The sequence below is a fragment of the Glycine soja genome, chromosome 19 (genome assembly GCF_004193775.1).
Source record: "Glycine soja cultivar W05 chromosome 19, ASM419377v2, whole genome shotgun sequence".
Taxonomy (NCBI): domain Eukaryota; kingdom Viridiplantae; phylum Streptophyta; class Magnoliopsida; order Fabales; family Fabaceae; genus Glycine; species Glycine soja.
The window spans coordinates 49,821,854-49,834,678 of NC_041020.1; the positions used below are offsets into that span (position 1 = coordinate 49,821,854).

General features: G+C 30.9%; 2 protein-coding genes across 2 annotated transcripts; both read left to right on the plus strand.

Annotated features, from left to right (window-relative positions):
• Positions 1 to 1,479: 1,479 nt before the first annotated feature.
• On the plus strand, positions 1,480 to 5,307 carry LOC114400136 (ubiquitin-conjugating enzyme E2-17 kDa-like). Its single transcript, XM_028362435.1, has 4 exons — positions 1,480 to 1,710; positions 2,587 to 2,714; positions 4,154 to 4,258; positions 4,904 to 5,307. The coding sequence occupies exons 1-4, from the start codon at positions 1,641 to 1,643 to the stop codon at positions 5,045 to 5,047; spliced, it is 447 nt and encodes a 148-aa protein (XP_028218236.1). The 5' UTR covers positions 1,480 to 1,640; the 3' UTR covers positions 5,048 to 5,307.
• Positions 5,308 to 9,650: 4,343 nt separating this feature from the next.
• Positions 9,651 to 10,532, plus strand: LOC114398920 (ethylene-responsive transcription factor CRF4-like). Its single transcript, XM_028361011.1, has one exon. The coding sequence runs from the start codon at positions 9,651 to 9,653 to the stop codon at positions 10,530 to 10,532; it is 882 nt and encodes a 293-aa protein (XP_028216812.1).
• The last annotated feature ends 2,293 nt before the right edge of the window (positions 10,533 to 12,825 follow it).

Genomic DNA, 12,825 nt, shown 5'->3' on the forward strand with positions numbered 1-12,825 from the left:
ATTGAAGCAAAAGCAAAATAGGCCATATATATACGTCCACCCACCACACATGGCAATGATCATATTTACAATTAGATAAATGAATAAAACGATTCTTTAACTAATTCGCATTTCTCTTGCATGATATTGGTTGTCATTATTGATCATTTCTATCATAGGTAAAGAGGACAAAACTTGGAATCTTCCTTATGGTTTAAATTTTAATGTAGATAAGGCAAAACGAGTTCTAGTGATGGCGATTGTAGTTTTAAACCTTTTTAAAGTTAGATGTGAATTTTCACATAATAGAAAGTTATTTTTGAAAGGTTTGGATAAGTTTTCTTATTAAAATAGTTTTTCTATAGTTTAAAATTATAAATACGTTGGTGTGATTATTAATATTCTTTTATTTATCTTTAACATTATGGAATTTTACATTCTCTTTACTTTGCTTTTTTTATTTTATAGAATTTTTACTAAAATATTTTTTTAATATTGCAACAATGATATTTCTGAACGCTTTTATTAATTAATGTGTTGTCAATTTTTAAAGAATTAAAGAGTATATAAAAAGTATAATGTTTACTACATTAATAAAATAAAATAATATATTCTTAAAAATATAATTTGTATACTAATAATATTTATTAATATTTCTTATTCTTAAATTTAATTATTTGTTACATTCAGTAAAAAAAATGTTCTAAAACTTTATATAATTGTATTAAATGAGATAATGAGAGTATTATGATCTTTCACATCATTAATTTTTTTTCCAATATGAGAAAGTCAATTATCACTTTCAGGACAATTTTGTTAGAAATATGAGATAAAAGCAATAATTGGAAACAATGCAATGTTCCTTGTGACTATATTTTTTAAAATTGTATACCAGATATGAAAAATTTACAACTCCAACTTTATTGTTTTTAGAAGACTTAAAAAAAATCTTGTAACAAATGTCCCCTAAAAGAATTTAATAAACATTCGTTTGCAAATATTTTTACATTTTTAATTAATTAAAATTATTATTGATATGACTTTAAAATTAATTTTTATAAAAATTTTAAAACTTATTATACATACATGGTGTTTTATTAGATGATATTGGAAAAGATCTTTAAACATATTTGTTTATTTTAAAAATAGAAAAAATGCGTAAGAAGTACATCTTCATTTTTTTTATATGTTGTTATAAAATAATTTTTTATTTCTATTTATAAATTTAAAATATTGTCAATTATTATTTTCTCGATTGCACCTTTATTGTTACAGTTGTCAAGAAAAAGAAATGTTAGAATAATAAATAAAATCAGAAAATATAAATATTTTTAATATTAATTATATTTCTTAACTTATATACTAAAATAAAAAGATTAAAGTAGTATAAAATGAAAAAAAAAAAAGATTAAAACAATTTACTCTAACAATAGAGATAAACTCAAAAACACACGCAAAAGCACACAAAAATAGTGATTTAAAATTTGTATTGTATGAGTATATTAATGTCTCTTTCCATACATAGTCATTTCTGCAAGTTGGGTTTGGTTTTCTCTTCCTCGTTCGTTTCATTTCGTTTCGTTGAAGAGCAACTTTTCTCTCTCTGTCTCTGTACAATTCTCCCTTTTCTTCCCTCGTAGATCGAAAGGGAATATTCTTCCATGGCCTCCAAGCGGATTCTGAAGGAGCTCAAGGACCTACAGAAAGACCCTCCAACCTCTTGCAGTGCCGGTACAATTTTCCTCTTCTTTTTGTCCCCTTTTTGCTCTGTATCTATCCCAAACCCTTATTAAGCTTCATATGTTGCTCGATCTATGAGTTTTTGGAATTTACACGTATTTGGGTTGTTGTGTATTTCCCCCCCTCCTTGTTTCGTAGGTTTGTTTGGGTTTTGTTATACGTGTTTCTAGATGCTGATTTACCTACGTTAATGTAATGAATTTTCAATCTTTGAGGAAGTACGATGAGATATTTGTTGTAAGCTTCACCTCCCAGGTTGTGACCTCAAAAGATTATCGTCAATATGATGTTTTGTGAGACTTTTCTGGTAGTCAGAAGAAGCTTTTCATGGTTAAGAGTGATAACCAACGATTCATAAGTTTGCCGTTTCGTAACTTTGTTACTAATTGTCTCAATTTTCTTTATTTTTTAAAAACTAATTCCTCTGTGTTCTTTCCACTGAAGTTGAAATCCTGCATTTAAAGTGCTGTGACTGTTTAGGAATTAGAATCTCTCTAGTCTCTATTGCCTTCTTTTGTTAGAGATTTTCTCTAAGTCTGTGTTATGGATTTGTAACAACTATCATGGACTGAAGATAGAGACACTATTGTGATTATCTCTGTCTTTGGTTGCAGAATCCATTGGAAGATAACTCTTACTTTAAGATTATATTTGGCTGATATTATTATCTTTCTAGATGTTTATTGTGTATCTGAGTTGCATGAATGTATCCATTAAACAAGCAGATATAAGTTGAGTCTGTATATATTTGAATATTTTATTTAAACTCCATTCTTTTGTCTGTTACACATTATACATTATTTTTTGATACTATATTTGAAATCAATGTTAAGTTTGTTATTTTCTAATGATTATTACATTTCATAGGTCCCGTAGCAGAAGATATGTTTCATTGGCAAGCAACTATAATGGGTCCCCCTGATAGCCCTTATGCTGGGGGTGTTTTTCTAGTTACTATTCATTTTCCTCCGGATTATCCATTCAAGCCACCCAAGGTATTGGCCTAGTCCTGCCCAATACAATTTCAACAATTCTGCCTTCATTATATATACTTGGAGAATACTCAACTTTTTTTGTTTATATTGTTAAAATTTCTATTTTTCCTGAATTTCAGATTATTCCTACAATTTTTTAATTAGATTTTATGGATTCTTATCTTCAAAGATATTAAATTTTGCTTTTTTTTAATCATCCTATGCACACTTCCTTCAATGTAGTGTTAATCTTGTCCATATTGTAACAATGATGCCTTGACTGAGATGTTTATGCTAGTGATATGTTGAATTTTGGTGACGATTGATGAGTTTGCTAAAGCATAATCTGATGGCATGTTTTGGAGGTCAATGAGTCGTTACTATTTATAATTTACTAATGGAAATGCTATTATTTAATGTGTAGTGAACTGCTCTAGTTTTTCTATAGTTGAGTTTTATTTTCTGCTTAGAAGTTTACAATATGGGCATGCTAGGTTGGGCTGAAAACAAATATTGATTTTCCTGTTTGGGGAGCAGCTTATATGCTGTTTTCTCTTGCTGAAGTTTCTAGCAGTTACCTGTAGAAGGTGGAGCCACCTCTTTAAAACGAAATCTGACAGTGAGGTAATAAAAATTTAAAAACTAGCAAAATAATGAATGCTGCAATTATAACCTGTAAAGGTGCTAAGTTTGAAGTAGCTGCCGTTGAAGTCATTACTTGGAGAATACAACTAGGAGTACTGGATATTGTTATGAGATTTGCATAGTGAGAAGGGGGGGGGGTGTTAACTTTCAAGGCCAATTTTTTGGGGTCAAAGCTGCAACAGCTCTTGGGGTGAAAGGTATTAGAGGACATGACTGAGGAGCTGGTAGTTTCGGAAGATCTATACGACAGAGGAGCCTATTCTTGCTTGGCCGAGAGAAGCCATTATATGATAGGGTGTACTTTAGAGAGTAAAGTGTAATTAGTAAGTTATAGTAACTGTTGATGAGAAAACAGAGTTAATTCTTATGTGTTCATGATTTGTTATTCATGTGCTTGTATTTTGTAAAAATCTCAACCATTTGATTTTTCCATCAACAATCATAAACCTGATACTTTATTCATCCAAATTCACCATGGGTGGGGGTGTATGCAAATGAATTTACTGTGATTGCTGCCACTGAGGGCTGGTATCTTTACTCTAACTTTACTTATAAAGACAACGATAAATTCTCTAGTCCAGCAATATGATTTAGCTCTTTCTATTTGACATTTCAGAATTCAGATCTGAATTATTTGTTTATAAAGTAGGTGCTAACCACTCTTTTGTTTCCTGGAAAATGAAGTGTGCTTTTCCGGTGACTTGCTTTTGTGTTACACTGTTACTACTTACTAGACGTGGCTTCCAATTCACATAAAGCTAGTTTGCTCAAAATTTTACCCCTTCTTTTTCTGCCTGTCTACTTTTTTCTTGCAGGTTGCATTTAGGACTAAAGTTTTCCACCCAAATATCAACAGCAATGGTAGTATTTGTCTTGATATCTTAAAGGAGCAGTGGAGCCCAGCATTGACAATATCTAAGGTTATGACTGTACTAAACTTTTTAACGCTAACTAATCTTCATTGGGCATCCCTTGTTTTGCAAAGAAATTTTTGTAATACAGCAACAAATAACAATGCATATAAGTGCTGAGGGAAATATTTCTATTAGTCAAAGAACATATAAATGACTAGTAGCTAATTCGATAAGTTAACTTTTTAGCATCATGTAGCAGAAGGTTACTAACTTATGGTTATATGATGATGAGGTATGACAAAATCCAGTGATGGATAAGTATGCGATGAAAAATATCTTGGGTCTATTTAATACTCTGGGTTGCATGCAATTCTTGTAGTATAGTAATGTTGTACCATGAAATGTTGATCGCATGCATACTTCTATTTGATCCATAATGTAGATTCCAGTGGATCACATATGCAGATACCTCTTAAAAATTGGTTTCAGTGCCATGATCTAAATTGCATGCAATTTTTGCACCTTCAAACTCCTAATTGTGGCTAGTAATATTAAAAATCACGCAAGGAACATTTCTTAATGTGTTGTTATTGGTGGGAAACTTTTTCTATGGGAAATTGGGAGGCCCCCATTGCAATGTATGGTTACTGTTTCTCTTGGAATATTGCTGTTTTTTAAATGGGTGGGAAGGGTTTCCGTTTCCTATTTCAGGTGTTGCTCTCCATTTGCTCCCTATTGACCGATCCAAACCCAGATGACCCCTTGGTGCCTGAAATTGCTCATATGTACAAGACAGACAGGTCCAAGTATGAAACAACTGCTAGGAGCTGGACTCAGAAGTATGCAATGGGCTAGCATGTTGGAATAAGGCATTGTATTATAGGATAGGACGTGATCCTTCCATTTTTAAAAGACATTAATGTATAATCTATCTTTTCATTCCCGCTGTTGACATATTGAGGATAGGTAACAGTGCGGTGCGGAGGATTTTTTAGTTTGTTTGTATGAAACTTCTCTTGTGAGTGCTGGGAATTGGGAAATACATGTAGCTGATATTCTTCTGTGTGTTCCAATTTATTTATCTTTACATACTATGCTTAGTATGCTAATTTCTAGTTCTTAGAAGTCACTTGGATTCCTTACCAATACTTATAGTAATAACGATATATTCTATTATACCAATATAATATGCTAGTGTAAGCTTTAATTAAGTTTTTGATACAAATTGTTTATTTTCATGCTATAAATTAAAATTTTTACTTTTGAATGTGAAGGTATTTTTCATTGTAATTGTTTTTCTTGTAATTCGTGACTTTATCATTATTTAATTTAATTTATTTATTTATTTTGTCAAGAGTTCAAGTTATTAATTATATTTCGAAATTTTCACGAAAATAGTACGTGTTAAATAACTATTCATCTTTGAGCATAACAAAATCATTTAATTACAAACTAACATATATAATAATTTTTATTATTTTTATAACTGATAAAAGTTACATCATAACTAATTTTTAATTAGTTGACAATATAAAAACTCTTTTACACTAATAATATATATCCGTTAAACTCTTAGGATTTGTTTGGATAAATAGTTTAATTAAGATCTTATTCAATATGTTTTTATTGTGTAAGAGCTTATGGTATAAGCACAAAAAAAAAATTATTTACGTTTGAATGTGTTAAAAAGTGCTTACAAATTTGTAAGCATTTAAATACATTGTTACATACTAAGTACTTATGAAATAGTGTCTCAACACCTAAAACTTACCACTAACATTTCTTTACGACCGTATAACACATATTGTGTTCTTCCCTTTCCACCTGATGATTTTGTTAAGGAACGTCTCATTTAAACAAACCACCACCGAATTTAAAATCTATGAAGATAAAGAATATATAAGCTCCTTCCTTATGAACCTAAGGCATTTCCACGTTGAAACTTGCAATGCTTCCAAAACATATTGAATCTGTATCTCCTTCGGCTGAAAAACCATTTTATTACTTCCCAACCAAATTGCCCAAATCCCTACCAATCATAAAGCATCCCAACCTTCTTCGTCTCTACTTCTAGCCCCTGAAAGTCCTTCTGCTCCCTCATTATTCTTCAATAACGTAGAAAATACCCAACCACCGTAAACAAGTCAAACTCTTGAAAACCACTCACATTCAAAAAATAAATGTGAAGTAATTTTCAATTCTTTTTTGCATCCAACATATAAGTTTTCCTCTTGACTAAAAAATCCTTTCTTAAACAAATGTTCTCTTGATGGTATCACGTTTCTGATTGCTTTCCAAACAAACATAGTGACCTTGGTTGGAACCACATTATTCCAAAAAAAAATTCCATAGCCTGATGTTGGTAGCATTTGTTATGATATGATACAAGAAATTGTAAGTTATTCAAACTGTTTATCTCCCCAATTCTTCATATTACACCACTTCCACATGTCTTCTTTATGATGTTGTAGGTAGCACCTGTTATGATATGATGCAAGGCATTGTATGCTCGAACTGTGTATCACCTCCACGTGTCTTCTTTGTCTTGTTGAAACATCTGATGCTCTACCAGTTATTAAGTGACTCTTGGAATAAATGACTCTCTAATGGAAAAACTCTTCTCCAAACCAATCGACCATTCCCACTTCCCATCTACCCAATCCCCTAGCTTTGCTATAAAGGCATCTCCATTCTCAGTTATTAAGAATAGTATGTCATATCTATCCTTCAAAAGCCTTCCCTCCAACCACAAATCCTTCCAAAAAGCAGTTTTTTTTCCTCTTCATTCCCTACCCCTTTTCTTAGAGTCGCCAAACCATCTCTTTTTCTCACCCTATTTCTCCTCATCTAGTTCCCAAATATTTTTTCACCAGTTTGAACCTCTTCCTTTCCCATGCCTTGATACCCTATACCACAAACTCTCATTCTCCACTACACAAAAAATAGATATATTTTAAACATAGATCCAAGAAGAGATATGATACTTGGGGAGCCTTGCAAAAAAGAAAGATAATAGATCGGGATTGAAACCAAAATAGTTTTTAGAAGTACTAGACTCTTCCTCGTAGATAATTACTTGACCTTTCCTTAACCTTTTCTTAACTACCTCCACCATTAATGCTTCCCATGTTGCTCATTTGTTTCTTCCCAATAAGTAGCCCCAACTATTTTAGAGTCTACCCACCTTGCAATATAATTTAACACATAAGTTGTCTATTTCATCATCTTGTGCACACCCATTTCACCCCGAGAGTACAAACAAACTCCTACCAACCATCTCATTAAAAAATTTCCTTCCTTTCGCTTGCTGAAACTTCCGCAACTCTCATTTGACAACAAAACGCTCCATCCAAAATCTGTCTCTTTTTCTTTTGAATAAATGCCAATTTGGTTTTTTCCCCAATATACACCATCTCTCTCCTAACAAGATCCAATCTACACTGCTTTTCAAATAAATCATCAACATACTTTTTTTAAGTTAAAAAGTTTTTTTTTTAAATGTTGATATTTTTGTTTATCACGCGAGATTGTATTACAATGGAAGTGAAAGATATCATAACAAGATAATATTTTACTCTTTCATTCAAATAAATCCAATAAAATTTGAAATTCGTCTTGGATGTAACATTGAAACACTTAAGGATGTCATCGGTCAAATAGACAATTGTTCTTTCCACGGTGAGATTATACAAGATATTAAAAAAATTAATGGAATATAAAAGAATAGAGTTAAAAATTGATAAAAACTTGTCAGAGGAAGTGTTAGCAGAATTCAACTATTGGAAACATCTTTGTCCAATAGAAATTTTAGTTATTTTTAACAAACAAGTAACCCAACCAGTCACAATAATCGATTAACATGTTATAATAACCGATACAAATGTTAGGCAAGATTATCAACCTGCTTGAATTGGAAGAAGACATGTCCACTGCATAATCATCTTTTTAAATTATGATTAGTTTTATCATATTCGTGTTTCAATTATTATTGTTATTAAGTTTGCTATTTTTATTTTATTTGTTATTTGACTATCTTAAATTATTCATATAATATAACTACTCTTTTTAATCAATATACCTTCATTGTATTTTTAATCAATCTATTCTTTTTGTTTTTAATCATCTTTTCAATCAATTAATTATTTTAAGACTATTAATAAATTATTTTAAAAAATATTATCATTTTCTTAAAATCAAATAATATAAACAAAAAAATTAAAAATAAATTTAATAAAATAACATAAAAAACAGATAGAAAGTCAGATCGACCAAATCCAACTTTTTAAATTAAAAAAATGTCTTTTGAAAATTAAATTTAGAAGTAGTATAGTTTAAAAATTATTAGGAGAAAGGTGGTGTATATTGGGAAAAAAATCTGTGAATTTTGTATATCAATCACCCACCCAATGCGTCACCCTCTGCGTTCTATTTGATAACACCTTGTTCATGCAATTAATAAATGAGATATTTAAATTAAATCTTATTTATTTTAAATTTTAACAAGTTCTATTCTCTTTAAAATATTGTTGTTATAATTAAGCTACTAATTTTAAGTTTAAATCAAATTAAAAGTTAATTTATATTAATTTGATTTATTAAAATATAATAATTTAATTTAATAAATATGATTAAATCATTATACTTGTATACAAAAAATATCTAAGCTGTATATTTTTAGTGTTAAAAATACTTGTATAATATATTTTTAAGAAAGTGTTTTATCCTATTGAATATAGGGTATTTTCTGATATAAGTTAACGAATCACGTGGTAGAAAATATAAGATAATATTGTATTATGAAATACAATCATTTGGGTAGTTTTGTTTGGATACTGTTAATTTTTTTTTTTACATATCATTTTCTCATTTATTTTTTTTTAAATTTTAAAATTGTAGCTTTTTAAGATTAGATAGTGTGATTAAAAATTCTGAACTCCAAAATCTTTAGTTACTTTCAATTAGGATTCAAATTTGAGAATTTTAAAATTTAAAAAAATAATAATAAAAGATTAATTTAAAGAAAAAAATTAATGAAAAAATGGCATGCAATTTAATTCATTAAAAAATTAAGTATTAAAATTTTCAAATTATTGGAGGCACCATTGTAGAATATTAAATGTTGTTAAATATTAAAATTTATCAAATTTATAAAACCTTATATTGATCAATATCAATTGTCAAATTTAAATCAATCTTTTTGAGTAAAAAAAAAAGATTAAGATAAAAAAACAAATCCTAACTGATAAAATTATCGACATAAACAATAAGATAAGGAAAGAAAGATACGGATAGAGAAAAAAAAAATTCAAATCATAATCGATAACCAATTACCAAGAATTCAGAGCACTGCACAGTGTCACTAGTACCATAAAAGTGTTCTGTCCACAATGAGAGTTGTACACTTCTACTACTGGTGTGGTGAGTATTCTCTTTGTAGTAGTATCATTCACTTCACTTTATGGAGGCTAGATTCAGTGAGCAGAAGGTCGTTGTCACTTACAAACATGTCAAACCTGGCATTTTAAATGCAGCAGCACCAAAGGTAGTTCGGATTTCTGTGATGGATCCCTATGCCACAGATGAGGAAGATGAAGATGAAGGGTTGGTTAATCATCCAAGAATGAAGAAGTTTGTGAATGAAATCAGAATTGTGGAGAAGAAGAGTTCAACTAACAGTGAGTCTGCAGGTGTAAATCGTACTAATGTGTCACTGAGACAGCATTGCAAGGGAAAAACTGGAGGGAGTCTCGAAGAAAAGAAGCTTAGAGGAATCCGTCAAAGGCCATGGGGAAGATGGGCAGCAGAAATCAGAGATCCTGTGAAGCGAAGAAGGGTGTGGTTAGGGACTTATGACACCGCGGAAGAAGCTGCTATGGTTTATGACAAAGCAGCTATTACCTTTAGAGGCTCTAATGCTCGCACTAATTTCATCAAGCCTCCTTCAAGGGATGTTGTTCTCACTAATGAAACTGAAGCTAGAGTGACTGTGAGTGGTGAGAATGATTCAAGTGAAGGGTCGTCTCATTTTCCTTCACCTACTTCTGTGCTTAAACTTCAACCTGTTGAAATTATGTTGGAGGAGTTTTCTGAAACAGATCTTCTAAGCAAAGAAGAGTCTAGTTCTCAAGACAGTTTCTTGTTTTTAGATTCACATTCGCCATCCATTGATTGTTATTTCAATTTTGAAACTCTTCCACCAGTGTTTCTTGGTGAAACTAGTGTAACACAGCAGCCTGTTTTCCATGGCAACTTCAGTGACATTTCCCATCTTGTCAATGAGGATTTTCAATCATGGAATTGGGATATAGATAGTTACTTCAGTGATCCTCTTTCGTTATGAGGCATTGAATTGCACTTAAGGTTGCCTGAGTTGTGTAAAGACGGAGATATATGGTCACATTGTGAATTCATGCTTCCAATTTTGTTTTGTAACGGCATTGCAGCGATCTTAGTGAAATTTTGATCATCATATGATTTGTAATTTTGTCCCCTTTTAGATTTAAACGTTTATTAGCATTGCTTATTTTGATGTTCTTATGTTGGAAACATCCGAGTCTGAAGGGTTGGTGGGATACTTTTGTTTGGCCATTGACATGCATTAGGCGCGGGTGTAAAAAAAGCTGCCAGTCATGCACTAAGAGTTAAAGTTCCATTTCACGTGTCATGTTCAGTTGTTGGTCACCTCAAGCATCCCACAACCACACATCCTGCATCTTGGTTAACCATACTTTTGAAGGTCAGACCTCTCTTTTTTGAAAAAGTAAAGAAATATTGCCTTATGCCTCAAATTTGAAGTACAAAGATTAAATAGGCTAAGTGATTTATTATTAAGTATTAAGCAAGATTCTGTAATTAGGCGAAAGGTATATGTGAATGTTGGTATTAATAGTTACAAGATAACCTTTTTGTCAAAGATACTATTGTTTATGTAACTTCGTCTTTGTTAAAGAGGATCTTAACTTGTATGTCATGTGGCAGACTGGCACCCTTTAGGCCATAAAAAAATGATGTAGTATTCTTTTACCAAAACAAATATCATATATGTCGGCATAAGCTGAAATGATCTTTTTAAAAGAGTCTGTATGGAATGTAGTAGTAGGGAACCACCACTGGCTAGGTACAAAATGTCTGTTATGAAACCAAACCAATTTCCCACACAAAGATTTCGGGTACCAAGGATGAGTCACTAGGACCCACAGACATTGACCCATTGAAAGAGTACCTTGATTAGGGAGTAGAAAAACTCTGGAACACAACAGAATGCCTTGACAATTGAGTGGTGTTTTCGGAGATATTTTCCTTTGTGGTTGTGCTCTCTATTCTAGACACTATAAACTGTGACATTTCTTAAAATACCAGACCATGGTCTCTTGGGAAGTGTGGGGAGGGTCCTAGAGAGATGTCACTGACTTTCATTTTGAAATTGTAAGAGAAACCCAGCATGCTTCTTCAATGGGCTCTGGCTATGAATGGTTGCTTGAGGGTGGTACAGACTTTTTCCTTTGTCGGATGCTTGTGTATATGTGAAGGAATAAGATTTAAATGAGAGCAGAGCAAGTTGCATGCCTGTCCACAAAGGTGTTCAAAACCAGATTGATACTCATGCAATGCAAGCCTGTCGTTGCTCCTTTTCTGAACACCTTTTACTGTGGCCACAAATTTAGAATTGCTCCACGAAAAAACTTTTCCATGGGCTGAACCTCGCTCAAAGGCTTTCTCTTTCAATTAATATCTTCCAAGACACAAAAAAATTTGTCGAGGAGGAACTTGAATACTTGATCATGATTTTATGGTCATAATAGTTGGATTAATTTCTTATCTTTCAAGACTAAATTGTCACTAAATTTTTTACCTTGAATATATACAATGATACGAGAACATATGCCCGTGGGTCACATACACACCCATATACATACTAGCGCAATAATCTGTATTTTACGCAATTGTCCAGTTTATAGCTTATAATTTATATTATTATTATTATTATTAAATAAATTAAACTTTAAGTCCATTTTTAAATATTTTCATTCAAGTTTGTTGAAATAGTTTATTAACTTTTATAAAAATTAAATAATTAATTTTATTAAATCTTATTAAAAAAAACTTAATGAAATTATGCTATTTAGAGCTCATTTTAATAAATTTTGCAATCAATAGTACATGACATTAACAAATAAGTATTTGATTTGCTTATTTATTTGATCGAGAAATGTTTAGAAAGATATTTTTTGATATACTTTTTTAAATACATTATATTTAATGGGTTGAAATTTATTAAAAATTATAAATTTCACGACTTATTAAATAAATTTATTATAATTTTATAATCTTGTAGCAAATGAAAAAGAGTATATTAAAAAATGTGCTGCTCATATTTTTCTTATTCAAAAATAGGTTAAATCACAGCGGCATCCTGCCTTTCTCCAATTAAATAAGCTCTGTTAGCTTATGCCAGTTTTTTTCTTTATGTTTTGGTACTTATAAAAAAAGTTGTTTCGGTTTAATCAAATGCCAAAGTAATATATAACTATCTTACATACTCGGAGTACTAAAGATAACAAAGGTTAAATCGTTCTCTAGTCTAGGGTTGTAATGAATTTTAGGACATATTGAGGTTTTAGAAAAAGAGATTG

Coding starts and splice junctions, on each gene's coding strand:
- LOC114400136 (XM_028362435.1), top strand. CDS start 1,641: ATGGCCTCCAAGCGGATTCTGAAGGAGCTCAAGGACCTACAGAAAGAC. Junction 1,711..2,586: donor TCCAACCTCTTGCAGTGCCG/GTACAATTTTCC, acceptor TACATTTCATAG/GTCCCGTAGCAGAAGATATG. Junction 2,715..4,153: donor ATCCATTCAAGCCACCCAAG/GTATTGGCCTAG, acceptor TTTTTCTTGCAG/GTTGCATTTAGGACTAAAGT.
- LOC114398920 (XM_028361011.1), top strand. CDS start 9,651: ATGGAGGCTAGATTCAGTGAGCAGAAGGTCGTTGTCACTTACAAACAT.